Source organism: Anser anser, assembly GCF_964211835.1.
Source record: "Anser anser genome assembly, chromosome: 9".
Taxonomy (NCBI): domain Eukaryota; kingdom Metazoa; phylum Chordata; class Aves; order Anseriformes; family Anatidae; genus Anser; species Anser anser.
The window spans coordinates 8446087-8463711 of record NC_139729.1 but is presented as its reverse complement, the minus strand read 5'-3'; the positions used below and the strand labels follow the sequence as shown (position 1 = coordinate 8463711).

Genomic DNA, 17625 nt, shown 5'->3' with positions numbered 1-17625 from the left:
GGAGCAGCTTTTCTCGTTGACATCAGCAGAGTGTGGTAAATATCAAAATGTTATATTGGTGGTTTAATTGCCTTGGCACAACAGAACCTTTATCCACAAGCGCCCATCACAGGAATGTACCTATTGAGAGGAGGCACTTGTGCCTGCATCAAACCATTTGCTATAATACGTTGGTGGGTAACACTTAAATTACTACCTGTCACATGATGAAACCTGTTAAACTGCTTGTAAATCAAATAGTACATTACAATAATAGGTTTAGCTGTTTAGGGAAAATATACATTAATCTGCAACATGATGGAACCTTTTATTTGTAGGTTTTATGAAAGAACAAATGTATAAGCACTAAAGATTTTAAAGAAATCACGGTGGTGACTAGCTTTTCTGGTGTCTCCAGCTGTTTGAGCAGAAGCATGTTGTTTTGCCACCGCCTCACTAGATGGCAGGACAAGATCACCCTGCTCAGATAGGTAGTAACGGAATACAGTAATTTCCAGGGAGTGAAACAAAACCTGGAGTTACAGTGAAATTAAACAATTTGGGATAGGAAGAATAAGAAAGTGAAAGAGAGACAGAAATTTTATTTCCTCTTGATTAAAAAAAATAATAATAGAATTAACAAATTTAGATTCTTAAACTGCCATTCCAAGAAGTACAATACAGTAATGGCTAAATTGCAGATGCCAGAGTGTGGAAAAGTGGAGTCTTTATTTCCAAGAGACAATGGAGCACATTATAAAGCAAATAACTTGACAGTAATTTCTCCTTGTCTGTTTTCAGTGAAGACCCTTATGTTTGAATAAAAACTTTCTTCTTTGTCTCTAGCAGCTTTTTTTTTTTCTTCTTCTCCAGATAACTCACTGTATTCATAACCTTAAAGCGCTGTCGCAAGAAAATAGTTCATGAGAAAGAGAGATGGAAATGGCCCTTGGGGCCATATTTTCATCTCAGCAACACTGGTGTTAATCCAAAGTAAGTGCAAGCAGAATCTACCCTATTATGTAATACACTTCATTCCCTTGTCAATAGAGGATCATTTCCTGTAGTGTATTTTCTAGCTGTTTCTCTAGCATAGCTTTACATGTCACTAAACAACTAGCTTTCTGGTGCTTCCTCTAGAAGCCTAGACTCCAGACAAAGAAAGTGTCTGTGACATTTGTGACTCTAGGACCAAGTACTAGCAAAACATGCTTTCTGCAAAATATGTTTTTTCCCTTCGGTCTGTGTACAAAGCACTGCAACTGTAAACCACTATTCACCTTGATATCAGAACTGCTGAGAGGAGCACAACTGTCTAAACAGCAAACAACTAATTGTGTTAGGGCTGCAAAACGTACCAGTGCGCATACCTCTGACTCAAATCATGGTATTAGACTGGGAGTGTCTTTTTGAAATTGAAAAATTAACCACTTCATGAGATTTCCACAGAAATCCTGAATAAGTTTTATTCTGTACTTATTGTGACAAAGCTGTGATCTGCTGCAGTCCAGTCTGATCCCAGATAAGACAGGTAGGTAGAAAAGATGGATTTTCTCTCATAAAGTCTTAAAATAGTACAGCTGAGATAGAAGAGACCAGTTGTACACAGCTATGAAGCTATACCTGTCAAACTGCTTTTATGTACTGTGAAATTCTTGGGCCAATAACCTACATTCAGCAGCTTTTGTGTCCCAGGAGCATCTATGTGTACGGTAGAATTTGTGAAGCTGCATAAGAGATTTGAGTTCTTGATTCCCACAAACATGAAAGATAAGTCAGGTGTTACCATTCTTTACTAAATACTTCAAAAAATTGTCTTTAATGATGAGTTTCACCCTATTTTTGAATGCTTCTATTCTAGTCGTGTGATATTTATAATTCAGAGTTATCTATTTTTACAAGTAAATAATATAGGAAGAAAGGAAAAAAATCCTAATTTCCAAGTAGATTTTATCTGCATATAGCTATAGAATATTGTTTTGTTTATGAAAATCTCCTTTGTCTTCATACACCAATACTATCACATAATATACAGGGGAAAAGCAGGAGATTTGCATATAAATTGCTGTTTTTCATAATATACTCAATTATTCTGGGCCATGTGTAGACTGAGATTTAGACCGTAGGTAGGAAAGCAAGTGCTTCAAAGACAAAAATTCTACGTTCTGAAAAGACAATGTGATTTTAAAATAATAATAAAACTAAATAATGTTGGAGACATTTTCCTAAAAAACTGTCTTGTACCTGTTCTTGTAGTTAAAGCTGTTTTGTGTGAATCCCTACAAGACCAAGCTACACACAGGATTATAGGCTCAGGAACATAGCTGCAGTCTCCCACTGTCTAAAATAGGCTTTTCCATCCTAGTAATTCATGGGTATACTCAGTTTGCATTAGCAAATAATTGCATTCAGTATATGTCCTTAATATCTTGCAGACCTGTTAATTTAGGAGAGGTAGCCTTGTAAAGGGTGCAGATCTGTTTTCTGTGTTGTAAACACTGAATGAAGAACTTTTTATTAAACTAAATATGGGAAAACTCAGATTTTTTTTATCACGTTAGGAATACGTGAATGGCATTCTGGAGTAAAGACAAACTATTTATGACATCTCCCCCCCAGCTCACAAAGCGAATTGGATTCCGAACTACCCGTGTGTGCTGAGCAGCAAACATGAGTAATATCTCATGTGTGACTGCACAAAGGTGGCCAAGAAGATTGTCATAGCAGGAAAATCCTCAATATTTATGGATAGCCACAGCTAGTTTTTGTTTGGCTATCAAATGCATGTAGAAAATGCTATAGACTTCATAGACCCCCAGAGCAATCGTTTTGTGAGCTAAACAATCTTTTTTTTTTAGTCATTTGAAGCAATTTGATGAGGGAATGGCAGTCCATCAAAGACTGCCATGGAGGTAGCAAGGGATTTGTAATCTTCCTGGGAATCTGGTGTTGCACTGGGTGCACTGTGTGTGGGGTGGTTGGACTTCAGCATGCCTGCTCTCCTGCTAAGTAAATAATGTAAAATTTGTGGAGGGGTTGAAGCAGAAAAGAAAAAATAGAACATCTCTGAAGTGAAAACTTTGCAATTCCCACTTGAACTTCAAATACCAAGATTTCCTTAACACAGAGGCTTAATGGCCCAAGAAATGTGTGTCTCATTGGAAGGAAAAGAGAGTTTCTCATCTACATGTATTTTATATTTAGTTATAGTCAAATGGTTAAGGGGAAGTCAGAGTTCAGAATATTGACCTTGGATGAATAGTTATTATTTCTGAATCAACAGTTGCTTCTATTTCTCTTGTGTACATGGATCTGAAAACTGTTTTGGTAACTTCATCTTTGATAGGAGAGCATACTGTATCATTTCTAATATAAAATAATACTTAATATACCCTTGCTTTAATTCATGAATAATTATATAGTGTACTGTCATCCTTTTTTGTCGTCTTGTTTTTGATGTTGTTTCTGGATACATATACACCTCAGAATCAGATATATTAATGTTAATATTTGGCATGTTTCAGCTAGTTATTCCATTTATTTAGAAATGTAGCTTCAAGGGCAGTGGGCAATTTTAACAGAGTTATTAGACAACGGTCAGAAGTACTAAAAATATCTCCAGTGCTGTGATGGGAACAATTTTGCTGTCCAATAATTCACAGGAGCTATAGAATCATATAGGAGAAACTATATGAAGTATTTGTTACAAAATGCACCATTATGTAAGACCGTGTGTTAAATTACATTGGCGTTTGAAAGTAGTTTTTTTTTTTGATAGCAGTTCTGAAGGTAACTGAATAAAACCTGTGAAAAGTTAGTAGGAGGTTGTCTTGTAACTACAAAAAAAAAAAAGGTAAAAGAATTTAAATTATATTTGTTTGGAGATTTCTAATCTGATCAATTATCTATTTTCATTTGATGAATTAGTTGTTTTATGATAATGAAATAACAAACCAGAAACCCAGCTAACAGCCACTATTTTTACTGCTACGTGGATTTTAGTATGCTTTGAAAATCAGTTCAGAACTAAAATTTTAATGTTTTTGTCTTTCTTCTCTAAGTTCCATCTGCTGCCATATCTGGCAGTGTCTTTGTTTGAATGGTGGGACTAATCCGGTTCCAATTCTGCCCTATCTGGGACCAGTCTCAAGATCTATGGGAATGTAATTGCCTTTGAAACAACTTTTGCATGCCTTTTCTGTATTTGCTTTAAATTAGCTAGCCAATTCAAAGATTTTGTGATAGACAGACAGCACAATCACACAAGTCCTATATTGGTAAGAAGTCAGACTCAAAAAAAGCTAGCAAACTGACTCATAACAGTTTAAGGACATAACAAATAACAACAATGACAAAACAGCTTTAAAGGCTTTAAAGTTAGTTGTTTTAAAATCTTAATCCATTTCGCTTGTTCTATTTATCCAGCTTTTTTCCTAACAGAACTTCCGTGTAGCTTGCCCTGGAGACTAATAAAATGTTCTCTCTCCTGGGATGTATTTGGCAACATGATTTAGCAGGAACACAAAATATCTGGCTCCAACTCTCCCTCTGCTATGAGAGAGTCCCTTTACCTCATTTTCTCCACTTGTAAAGTGGTGACAATGGTTTTGACCTCCCTTGTAAATATTTTATATGTGAATAGTCCTCCATAAGAATCAAATATTACTGTATTGTTCCTAGAGAAGACTCTGGAGCTCCATCCAACAGTAGCTATTGTTTTTGAGTTGTTGAGGGACATGTTGTATGACGATGGGCACTGAAGCTCCTTCTAAATGTCTGTGCATGATTTTGTGATTTGATGGGGGGGGAAAAAATGTAGCTGGCAACTGAGAGCAAATCTGATAATGCAAACAGCTGGCAAGCTGGGGTTGGTGGGGTCAGATTCTCTTGTTTTATCTGGTTAAGGTATTAATTGCCTTATTTTTTCAGTCTTAAAGTTCCAGAAAACCACAATCCACAGGTGTGATGCCCAAGAGCTCATAAAAAAGAAAGAATACAACTGCTGAAATGGCTTTCTTCGTCATCTTATACTTTGCATTTGCTCACATTTTGGTGATTGGTTTCCTGTTTCCCCACCAGGGAAACTTCACAGCTTAGGACTCCCTTAGACACACCGGCCTCCAGGTGGGGAAAGAAGTAGGACACTGACTATTTCCATCTTTTCTACCCTTCAGTAATTTCTGATACCCTTTTTGTTCACTCTCTAGGAGGTCACACGGTTGGAAAGAGAGAAGGGGAGTTTGCTTCACAGCTCTGTTTAGACCTAAGCCTGGGTAGTAGAAATAGCATTCCTCACAGTTGCGGGATAATGTAACATCATAAATAGAGCTATCAAGATTGTCAGGCAGCCTTTGTGGTTGTCAGAGCAGTGATGTTAAAAGAAAGGGTTTTTTTTTTTTCCTTTTTTTTTTCCCCCTCTCCTAAATAGCTTCCCTCAAACTGTCAGGAGAGCACCTGGTGAAATGAAGCCTTGCTTTTGCTGTGTAGCTTTTGTTCTCAGAGATTGTTTAAGTAATAAATATGATGAAATAATTACATAGAAAAATAACAACTTCATTTCCATCAGAACACTAAGGGGAGGTTGTGATTCTTCAAAATGTCTTGAATACTTGAGGAAATAATTACAGCTGGGCTACAGCTGAAATATTCTATGCAGCATCCCAGTGTCTGTGGGTAGTAGAGGCTGCATACTACCTGAAAAAGCAAGGAGGGTAAGGGTTTGATGCTTACACTAATTCCTCTGGATATGGCTGATAAAGAATCACCTCTCATCTCTTTAGCATTCAGTGGCACAACTGCTGGATAAAAAGGAAACAAACACTTGGAACTGCAAGGAGAGGCAAAAAGGGCCAGTTTTTCTGTTGAAGAAAATCAGGGTGGTTTTACAAGGAATTCACTGGAACTTAGAATGATTTATGCCTGCTGAGGACCTGGCCTTAAGGAAGCAGCTGGAACAAAAGTTAGTTCTTAAGGGGCCTGTGAGGTCTCTCTGGAATCTCTGCAAAACCTACCAGTGGGTTTCTGGCTCCAGGGGTCTGCCCACATTTGTGTGTAATTTATCATTAAATAGATCATTCGGTTTTCTACAAATGTGATGGAAGGAGGGCTGTAAGACTCTTCATCATTTGCTGTGGACTTTAGTGTTAAGTGCCCAGTCCTAACTGCAGAGATATTTGTTTTCAGTTCTCCCCATGGGAGGTGGTTTTGGCTAAAGAAACAGCAAAGGTAGAAACAAGGTTCTTAATATGATCACTAATTGCAGTTATTTTGTGCTTTATTATCTCTACCACATGTTTTACATTTCAAGAGCATGACTCACCTTTCCACCTTTTGAATCATCTCCTTCATGGTGGCCCCAGGATGTCATGTGAGCAGAAAGCTGTCATGGTGAGTGGGAAATTCAAGACTGATGTTAGAGCTTCTGTAATACCTCTGGACTAAAGGCACAGAAAATATTGTGATGTGTCTGTGTTTTTTTTGTAATGCAGTCACCTGCTGGTAAAGCAGATTTCTCTACAGTGAAGTTGCCAGCTGGTAAAGTAGGTTCTCAATACTAGGTACCTCTTTGCCTTCTTCCCCTTCTATATATACCGAGAGGAGGGGAAAAGGGTGTTCTTTTGTGGCTGGAGCTTCTGCCTGTAGGATTGTGGAAGCCCTCTTAGCATGACCTGCTGATCTTAGGTAAAGTTTGGTGTGACCCAAAGAGTTTGTATTATGTCAGAAGCAAGAGAAATCTCAACTTTTTTAAAACAAACAAAACAAAACAACAACAACAAAAAAAAACAGTATTAAGGAGTATTCCTCTTTTTTTTTTTTAACTGAACTGACTCAGCAGTGAAGCCCTCTGGAAGTATGCTTTGGGTGACTTGGAGTAGCTTTCTTGTTCCCTAACAACTATTTTTTCTCAATACCCTAAAGACTAAGAACATTTGTGGATATTGCATGCCATAGAGTGTTGCTGTTGGCATAAGACAGAGCAGGGGAGTAAATCTGGTTTATAGCATAAAATCTTGCAGCAAAGGACATATAAGTAAAGTAGATCTCATTACTGTCACAGAAGAAGTCTCTGCAAAATTTGTGGTGGAAAAGGTCTTGTTAGGAAAATATGTATTGCTTATTACAGTAGTGTAAGACAATGAATGTTTATGAATGTTTTCTTGCTGGAGAGTGAGGTATGATATTTTTGTGTGCTTCTGGAAGAACGTTCTCATTTTTTGAGTTCCAGATAGTTTGTGTGGCTAACAGAGGAGAGACAGTTCTGCTCTCTTACAAGTCAGCTATGAAAAAGACTTGAACAGCTCATATTCTCAGGGCTCAAATATACCTTATAAACCAGGCAGTAGCCTCTAAGGAGGGTAGTAGCCAACAAACTGATGCGTTACAAGATAGGTAAAGCCTTGCACTTTAGACAGCTAATGTGGAGCCCAAATGTTGTTTCTGTATTCATATTTTTTTTTGTTAAAAAAAAAAAAGACTTGTTTGCTGTCCCATTCCACAAAGTCAGTCCTTCTTTTCTTGAAAACTTGTATCTAGTACAGCTAAGTATTAGAGACTCGTGGAGTTAGTATCATTGCTGGAGACTAATGCAAAGATGTCAGCAATAACAGACTGGTTCATGATATGATGCCTAGGACAAACACGAAGACCATTGGAATGTGCAGCAAGTCTATTGACAGAGAAGCAGCATCTTGTATTCCAAACCCCTGTTTTTTTCCTTTTCTCCCTCTCCCCTGTGGCTGCATGCAACATCTACTGATTCTTTAAGCACCACAGGGGAAATGATGAACTGTGGGTATAGAATTCACATTGGATTTATGCTGGGTAATGGAATAGGAGAATGGTAGTGCTGTGAAGAATAAGACATCGGGGTGAAAACAGGGAGATCAAAAGGGATTGGTGGTCTTTTGAGGATACACAGAAGGTGTGTTCTCTAATCTTTAAGTTACCTCAGTTTTTTTTAGGTACTGTTTTCTCATAGAGAGGACAACTGTTTCAGCTGTGGAAGGCAAAGTAGGGGGCTGAGTGCTGAATTAGCAAATTGGTGTCTGGTCAGTAGGCTGGGTCTGGTCTAGTCAGCAGATTCCAAGTTAGTAAGGTAAATATGCACATGTTCTTTTCCTGCTATGGTTATCTGTAACAGAGGGAATCAGTTCCTGTCACCCACTTGCAACTGCATTCCAAATGTTTTGTAAAGTATGTAATTTTTTACCTTTTTTTTAAAAAATGTGTTGTGATTGAAACTGCAAAGATACTTGCAAAATTACGATATTTTTCTTTCTGTGTAGAAAACTAGAAACACTTGAAACGTTTCACAACTTGAGTCACTTTGTAACAACTCCGTATTCGTTTCTTGTAGTTTTTGCTGAGCTTGTCAAACATAAAGAAATATTTAAAACCTTAATGGTGAAGCAGCTGGAAATTGCTAGGCAGCAGAGTAGTTTCAAACATACAGTGTCACATCACTCTAATGACTTTCTTATCTGAAATCTCTTTTGAGAGTTCACCAAACCAATTTTTGAGTTCCAAATGCAAATTAAAATTTGGCAAAGCCATCTTATTTTTCTGCAATTCCAAAGAATACTTATTTCTGTTTGTTTCATGTTGGTAGTACGTATAATCCGTGAATGTGTTACTGGGTATTCCTCCCCCCCAGTTTTTCCACTAAAATGATGAAATAAGTGTCTCTCCTTTTGATAGTTATATATATTTTACTTTGTTTTTGGGAGGGAGGAGGAGAGTGCTAATAAAACATTGGGGTCCATAAATTTGATGTGAGAGAATAGAAACTAGGCACTGAATGTAGCAAATTTTATGCTGCACTTGAAGAAACATTTAATGACTCTTGAGAAGGATGTGAAACGAAGCATGGTCAGATGGTTAGCTCAAAGGACTGAGTCAGGACTCTTTAGCCTTGACTTCAGAGTGGCAGTGACTTTCTCTCTGACCTTGGCCACTTGCTTGGGTACATGAAATTGGGTACTCAGACACTGCTTCAAGTTCACACACATTTACTAATTCCTGAAGTCACACGGAGCCCCACAAAGGTCAGTCCTCATGGCATGAGTGTGAAGAAAGGTGTGTGTTTTGTCGTGCTTCTTACTGCATGACAAACTGCTATGACTCAGGGCTATCCATCTCCATGTTATGCTTCCAGTAACAGGCAGTCAAATAAGCAGAGAGCATCACAAAGAAAGGGTAGAAAGCATTAGTACAGAACTATAATACGTTCAATGTCTTAAAATTTACATACTTATAAATCTGTTTTATATATCATTTGTGTTCTGCAGTTTGAGTTGGACTCAAAACCACTGGACTGAATTTGGAAGACAAAATTTCTCTCAGCTTTGGAAAGTTTCACACAGATGACACCATTTATAGCTGTGTGTCTGATCTGGTTTTTGTTTGTTTGGTTTGGTTTTGTTGTTAAAACAGTTCAATCATTCCATTAGTTTCAGTGAGGGCGGCTGAAACTCCATATGCAGGCTGGGATGGATCCTGCGCAGATGAAACAACCTCAAGCTTCTGGATCCGGGTCTTGTTTCACCGTTAGCTTAAATCTTGTAGACCCATCTGTGTGGGAGGAAATGATGCAGCACTACTAAACTGACATCTCTGACTTCATGAACTCCATATTTTGTAGCAGTGGATTCCAAGCTAAAAGTTGTACCTGGTATTTCAGAGAATAGGGAAGTATGAGAAATAGGCCAGAGGTAGTTGCTAAGTCATGGTGTAGAATGACTACAGATTACCTCCTGAAAACATACTCTCAGCCCTACAATTTAATACATTGAAGATATTGGCATTATTTTTATGCCTAATTACCAAGATACGCTCTGTATGTGCTGGGGAGGTAATATGGAAGAACGGGAGAGAAGAAACTGCTGAGAATTGTTATTTCAGAGGAGGTACTGCATTTTCATCCTCTTTATAGGGCATTTGGAAATGAGGTCAAAGCCCAGCAAAGATTGACAAGTATTGACAATAACTTGCAACACCACCACCACCAAGCTTACAGCTCTGACTTGAATGTTTTCATTACTGAATCGTAAGAAATGTGTGAAGTATATGCACAGAAGGCCAGCATTTGAAAACATACAAAGAGCACCGTAATTGTCAGAGAATAAACTGCCAGCTATTGCCAGTGATGGAGAATTTTAAGTATACTGAATTCCTGAAGTGACAAGCCTAGGTTGCAGATCCCATTTACATGAGCATGAATTCTGAATGACTGTCTCCTGTCCAAGCTGACACATCCATAATTTTATTATTTCAGAAATGTGTTGTAAGGGCCTCTGGGAAGGAATTTGATTAAACTTTGTACTGGGATGAAATATGAAACATTATCATTTCTTCTTTAAAAGGTTTCACTAATCTCAAGACTTTAGCATGGAGTTAAATTTAGAATGTCTGGATACCAGTGAAGGCAGTTCATTTTTTTCTATAGGCAGTGACAAACAGTATATTCTCAATCACTCACTCAGGTCAGAGTTCAGCTTTCATCCTCACTCCTCTGGTCAGAGGCTGGATGACATCCTGAACAACTGACTCCATGTGGTTTATGATGCCAAGTGACAGTGGAATAGTTTATAATATGATCTACAGCCTTTAATTGTCTGGAGAGACATGGAGTTGACAACATTTGATAAGCCATTCATGATAAAAGAATAAGTGCTGCAGAGAAACAGAACTGGAGAGGTGGTAACGTAGGATCCCAGTAGATGCTGTGTTTATTCTGGAGTGCTCTGTTTAACTCTGACCTGGAGGCACATGGTGTAAAGAATGAAAAAAATAGCAACATTACCACCACAGTATAGGTCTATATCAAAAGGAAACAGCTTTTCTGGACTTTTAGGAAAAAGCATTGTGCTGACATTAAATATGTAGATATTTTATGGATTAAGTTTTTTACTGTGAACAAGCATACATATATATATACATATATATAAGTCAATAAAGAGAATCAGTATTTGCATAGTATATAACAACTACAAGCTAAATGACTTCATAAAGTGAAAACTAAAGGCACAGATGCTGTATGTCTACTTGTTTACACTAAAGTCAAGTTCCTGTCCCAGGAGTACTGATGTCAAAACTAGTGCCAAACAACTTGTTTTTAGTCTACTTTATAGTGTACTTGACTTGCTTTTCATTCAGTTTGCCCTCTTTATAGTAAGAGGCTACTCTGACTGCTCAGGAGACAAACTAAACGTACACAGACCAGCAAGGAGCTTGCATGAATTGTAACAACAGCCACAGCAGTCCCTGAAATGCTTTTGCTTCATTTGACACAAACTGAACTTCAGCTGTACCAAAACCGAGACTTTTCATCGTTTGTTTGGTAAGCTCAGAGGGCAAGTATTTAAGCAGAAGGACTTTTACTATCAAGGAAAGAATGTGTTTTCAGATTTTATTGTGTTTTAGGTTAAATCTTCAGTTTTGTACAGGAATTCTAAAAATATTATTTAAAGATCATATGCTACCTGTAAAATTAAAATATCCCTGTAAGCGGACAAATGAATGTGAGGATGGAAAGCCATGTCTGTGTTCTTCTACTGCTTGAGAACAGTTGGATTTTCACTGGTAAGGATATTAATTCTTAATTGTGAATCCTCCACTGGTGGATCAGAGATGCCTTTCCCCACTACTAGGAATTATCCAATGGCTCTCACCCTTCACAGGAAGATCTGGATACAAAGCAGAGAGATGTGGAATGGGATCTGGCTGGTAGTGCTTCTGATTTATGGCTTGTCCACAGTAACTGTGCTTTAGGCAGGCAGAGTTGTAAAAGAAGAAAGAGAATGCTGACATTCAGTGCAAGTACTACTGAAGAATATCTTGGAGAAGACTTTTTACAATGACGTCCTGTGTCAGAACAACAAGTCTTAAAGGAATGTCATTGCCAAACATGACCCTGAATGTGGTTTCTTTTAAATGAGTGCTTATCATTGCCTTGAGTTGAATGAAAATGATTATGCAAAGGAGTAGGTAAGCAGAAAGGAGTATTTGTGATTGAAGCTGTTTAGTGGGAGTAAGATTTCTGCTACATTAGCTTCTACTTCAGCATGACATGGATTTAATTACACTGTGCAATATCAGCGAAGAAGGGTAAAATCCTTACTTTCTTCCGCTAATGCTCTGAAGACACTCAGAATGAGCTATATCCTTTCATCTAGAGTGGAACTCCCACTGAAACCTGGGGAACAAAAATGCAGAATATATGGACCAAAATAAATAAGTGGTGATGAAACCAGATCTTAAATTCTGTGCTCGTACATTTGGGTGCTTGCTCGACTTATGAACACAGTGCTTGCTATACATTTGAATAGAGACCAAAAGTCAAAGATTTTTGAAGTAGTAAGTGGTGTGGAACAAGGGAAATCATCACCTAAATGTTGTCATAACTGGTGAGAAAGAAAGGCTCTGTAAATTTCAGACCTGCTCAAGCTCTTGTGCAGGTGCTGCAGAAAGTAACATAGCTGTGTGCCAAGAGCTGCCTTGCCTTGCTCAAGGCAGGTATGGGGAGAGAGACTTCAAAAAATGCAACACCACAGCAGTAGTGCCGGGATTCTGTGAATTCCTCCTTTCCTGAACATCCAAAAGAGGCTCTTTTAACTCAAGGCTGCAAGAGTCTCTCCAGCTTCTCAACCAACATCAACCAGCAGCCAATTCTAAAGCATACGTCTGCACAATCGCCTCCAAACAGATGCAAGCTTTCTGTGCCAAGAAGCAGTTATACAATAACTGCATCAGCCTGGGCCTGATCTCAAGCTAATGAGAGAGACTGCTGAGAGGTAGCTTTATTAGTGAGAGATGTAGTGGAACAGCACTTCATAACTTTCATCAGGCTTAGAGGTGGGCAAAACACCTTTGCCTCTGTCTTATAAAGCTGTCTGTGTACTTTTTCTGGGCAACAAACTGACCTGTCTCTTACTTATGTCTGAAAAGTGTATCTGCTGATCAGCTGGTGTGTCTGTCCTGAGTGTTTTCTCTGTTTATGTAGTGTCGAACCTGGGGGCTGAAATTAGATGATCTTAAGGTCCCTTCCAACCTAAACCATTCTGTGATTCCATGATTCCGTGACCTTCAGATCCTGAATTGTTGCTATGAGGAAATCTCAGATGAAGGATACTCCGTGTTTGGAAGGGCTACTTTTTAGGAACATTTTTAGCCTATATGAGTGAACCTAACACTTAAAGTACAAGTTGCACTCCTTCCCATGTGGGAGAAGTATTTTACAAAGCAAAATATTTTTCCTACTTCGAGCCTGTATAAGTTGGTGGAGAGAGCTGAGGGCTGATGTTTTTCATATTTAGATGACCAATGGAAGATCTCCAGTGGGAGCTGTAGACACTCAGCATCTTCTCAGATTGTTTCAGGTGATGTTGAAGCCAAAGACTGGTACCTTGCTTGGGCATGAGAATGGTTCTTCAGTGCTTGATAAATATTCAGTGAAAAAGTTTTCTTGAAGTTTTGCCATTCCAATTCAACCAGCTTCTTCAGTAAGCTTTGTTCCTTTCCTAGCAATGGTGAAGTATTGCCATTTTTGGACTTACAAAGGCCCTGTATGCCAAAAGACTTAAAGCCAGTAAAATGCTTACGTTAATGCTTACATTAATGAAAATCACCTGGTAGCAATTAAAACAATACTTTCTAAGCAGAATAGCTGAACATGCCACTGATTTAATGATCCTTGGCAGTGACTGTTTAGCTGGATTTACAGGAAGCTTCACATGACATTTCATTAGTATCACAGTGAATTAACTTTATAGTGGCGTAGTACTTAATCCAATTTAGGCTTGGTATTATTAATGATACTGCTAGGGAAATAGTTTTTAAGGCAATTAAACAGCAGTATGTAATGTTGCCAAGCATCACTGCTGATATCCGATGGCATCACAAAATAACACATTTTTAAAGCGAATTGAAAACGGAAAGATAGCACTTCCTGGTGATTTAATCTTTTGCACTTGGAAGGCTACCAAGCCACGTAAAATCCATTCTAGAAGATCTACTTTTGAGAGACTAAGTGAATACATTCATCCTTCTGCTTGCTAGCAGCTTGAGCCACATGCAGTACATGTGTTAACTCCAGCAAATGTTTCTTTATTTAAAAAGGGGAAAAACTGTATTTTTGACTCCAGCATCAAATATAATGGTAGATGAGGAAAAACAAAAGTTGTACAAACTGATATTTTAAATTATTAGAACACCTAGGCTCAAGTTCACTCTGGTGTAGAATACTGTCATCTCACTATGACTGCACGACAATAATGACTGCATATCTGTAGATATCTCAAGCCCAAAAATGATTCAGTGCAGGGAGGAGTAAAGCCTCATCAGCAAAGTGTATAGAGTGTGTAAGGCTGTGACTCGCATTTTCTATGCTCACCTGGCAAGAATTTCAGAGGTTACTGCTTATAGCTTTATGTCCCTCCTCTCTCATGAGGTTTGCTCTCTCCACAGAAAACGTAGTAATAAGGATTTGGTCTTTGTTCAGCCTGTGCAGTTCATTGCGTGTATTAAGATGAGCTGAACTGATGCTGATTTCAGTTGACAGGCTAAGCAGTGAACTTCAGTAGATGAGGAAGCTGGCACATTTTGCTGTCACTTCTTCAACAATGGCAATAACTGAAAGCAGATGGGTTGGGCAAGAGTTAGGACCAAGAGCTTGGTCTTAAGACCAAGAGCTTAAGACCAAAAGCACCCCATATGAACCAAGTACTTACGGCCACAGTTTTATTGCTCCCTCCTCCCCTTGTTTTCGAACTTCTCAGTCCTTCTTTTTCCAACTGATTCAACAATATGACTATATCAAATCAGCGTACTGGGCAGCCAAAGCATTGAAATGTCAACAGCTTCCCTATGTAAAATATGTCCATAATCTTTGTTTTTCCCCCTCCCATCCTCCAGTTTTGTCAATACCAGTAACTCTACAAATCTCTTTTAAACTTGGAAGTAGTGACCCCAGATTTCAGAAGAACATCTTTAGAATAATAAAAAAAGTTTTTACTTGCATCTATTATCTTAGCTAAGTAGAAGGTGCATGTATAAGGGTCTAGTGCAAAACTTCCTGAAACTAATGTAAAACCTTGCTGCTGATGTGGCTTCTGTGGAATCAGGAACAGAAAAAGACATTTAATTTTTTGTTTGCCTTTTTTTTTTCTTTTAAATAATTCTAGCATTGATTTACATGAGGTAAAACAGGACATGAAACTATAGAGTTCTTTCGATCAGAATACCTGCTCGCATCAATTGCAATTTGTCCTGATATAGGACAGCACCCATAATTACCCACAGCAGTAAGGAACAATGAATTGGACCAACTGAAGTGACAAGTGAATTTTAAGTGATCGTAAAATTCCCATTTCCAGGCATCATTGTGTTAATGCTGCGTGACAAATAACCCACATTGCCATATACAAAAGCATTATTAAACTATAATTTACAAGGTGAACTAAATTATATCGGGGCTAGCTAAGAGCCCCTTCATTTGTATGTTGTTCTAGTTGTGGTTTTAAGTTTTGCTTACTTCCTGAGGATATTTTATTGATGTTCAAAAATGAAAACAAACAAACAACAAGCAAATGACAACAATAGCAACAAAAACAACCCAACCCTAAAATGTGGTGGGTATATGCACAAGACACTTTAATGTCAGTTTTAAGCAAGAGGCTGTTGGTTCTCTTGAGATCTTTTATGGTCTTGCTGGATATAGGTTTGATTCAAATCCTGTTCTCTGTTACTGTCTGGCATACAGCATGCTACAGATGTGTTTAAATAAGTGATGCATTAGTTCCAAAGATGATTCTTATGCTAATCCCATTGCTTGTTTCTCTCCTTGCTATTTATAGTTATGACAAAGTACCTTTCATCTTATTTTATGGTATCAAAATGCAATAGGGGAAGGAAATAACATTTCTACAGCCTTTATGCTGTAGTGTTTTACTGCCTACACTGCTGTGCCAAGGGCACATACTGTACTGTATCACATAACTTTATCATTTCATTTTATATCCAGACAGTGATTTTTCCATATCACAAGTGTGCATGCCCTTCTGCTTGTTTGATTTTGTGTAGGCACACTGTTTGTTTGTTTTTTAATTAAGAAGCACAAGCTTCTTTTACCATTCAACATCAGTATGCCCAAATAGATTGCTTCCTGTGCTGTGCTTAAGCCTAGCTGCTGATGCTGACAGGAACTTTTATAACCTAAGTAAGTTCAAAACAAACAGCAAGGCATAGTTATTCACATAATGTGATGTTGAACTGTGGCACTCTGTACTGGAAGATTCTGTGGCTACTGAAGCCTTACATGGTTAAAAAAGTAGTGACTACATCCATGAAAGAAATAATTTTCAAGAGCAACAAAATGCAAACAAATTTTCTCTGACTGGAAGGTCCTTGCTGTGAGAATGTTAGAGGACATTTCAAACAGATGTCTTCCTTTTTCTGTTGTGTTTAATAGGCATCTATTGTATTTTGGACTGCCCAATCTGTCAGCTCATATGCTCTTATTACAGTTTTTATGATGTAGCTAGACTGAGGAGGGAAAATGTGTGAAATGTGTTTAAACCAAAATGAACGAAATTTACTGCTGGAGACTAATGAATGACAATTCTTTCCCTTCACAGTTCCAAGGACCTCTAAAATCTGGTACGGGCTTTTGTTACCCATGTTATCTCCACCATTGTGCAGGCAAATATGAAAAGTTATCTGAGGATTTCTGTGATCTTTGTTCACTTGCACTAATGTAATTGGTGACATAATTTCCTCTGGGCTTCATTACTAATGTCTGGAGCTTAATTGAAGTACTTTGTTTGGAGTTTCTGCTCATGAAATATTATTAAGTGGAGTGGAATTATGTACAGACTCCCAGGGAGGGGATTCTAGGAGGGCCTAATTCAACTCTGGACACTACACTTCTACCACTACCGTACAGAGTTTGTTGTGGAGGGGTTAGTTTGGAAAGAGAATAGGGCAAATAAGTAACCTAACAAAACCCTGTACCAAAAACATCTTAAGAGCTCATGAGCTGTGCTAAACTACCTCCTCTTACTCATTAGGGTTTAGGGTAGCCTTCTGCATAAAGAGGGAGATTTTTTTTTTTTTTTAACACCCCTTTACTTGGATGAGGAAAACTCTATGTAGCCAAAGTATTAATCTTAGGGGTGATCACAGTTCCATAATGATGTGTTAAATGTCTTGATTTCCTTTGTATCTCTGAAAATACAGCTTTTATTGTCATGAAAGTAATCATAAAACAAGTTGAATCCTTGAGCGAGTTAAGTAAATGTATTGTTAATAATAGTATATTAGTGGAGCACAATAACTTTATCAATTCTGTATCACTCAAAGAAACACCACTCTGGTTCTTTGTAATTCTTTGCAAGTCAGAACTTTCACATTGAAGGGAGCAGTGACCAACTTGCTGAACCTAACTATGCTATTACACCCCACATATATGCATTGACTTCACTGGAGGTATATGGGATGTTTGGGTAAAATATGGTCATCAACCTTGGACTTGGCAAATTATCCTCCTGTTAGTTTAGTTTTCAGGTACACTGATTCCCCATTACTTTTCCCCGTGGAGGTCTGTGGTCTGTAGTTGATTTAAGGGTGGGAAATTTTTGCAGTCTGTTGCCA

At 38.1% G+C, this 17625-nt stretch overlaps 1 protein-coding gene across 3 annotated transcripts in view; it reads left to right on the top strand.

Annotated features, from left to right (window-relative positions):
* LOC310903944 (uncharacterized protein) overlaps positions 1 to 17625 on the top strand; it is a 144256-nt gene that overhangs the window by 24382 nt on the left and 102249 nt on the right. Inside the window, exons 1-2 of one of the 3 annotated variants that reach the window (XR_014587941.1) lie at positions 4862 to 6366; positions 9267 to 13021. Coding sequence is in view for 2 of the 3 variants with exons in the window: in XM_083848046.1 (XP_083704172.1) it covers positions 6287 to 6366 (80 nt within the window). In the remaining variant the exon portion in view is untranslated. Of the gene's footprint in view, positions 1 to 4861; positions 6367 to 9266; positions 13022 to 17625 lie in introns of those variants that run through there. The other 2 variants (XM_083848047.1, XM_083848046.1) reach the window with 2 other exon arrangements.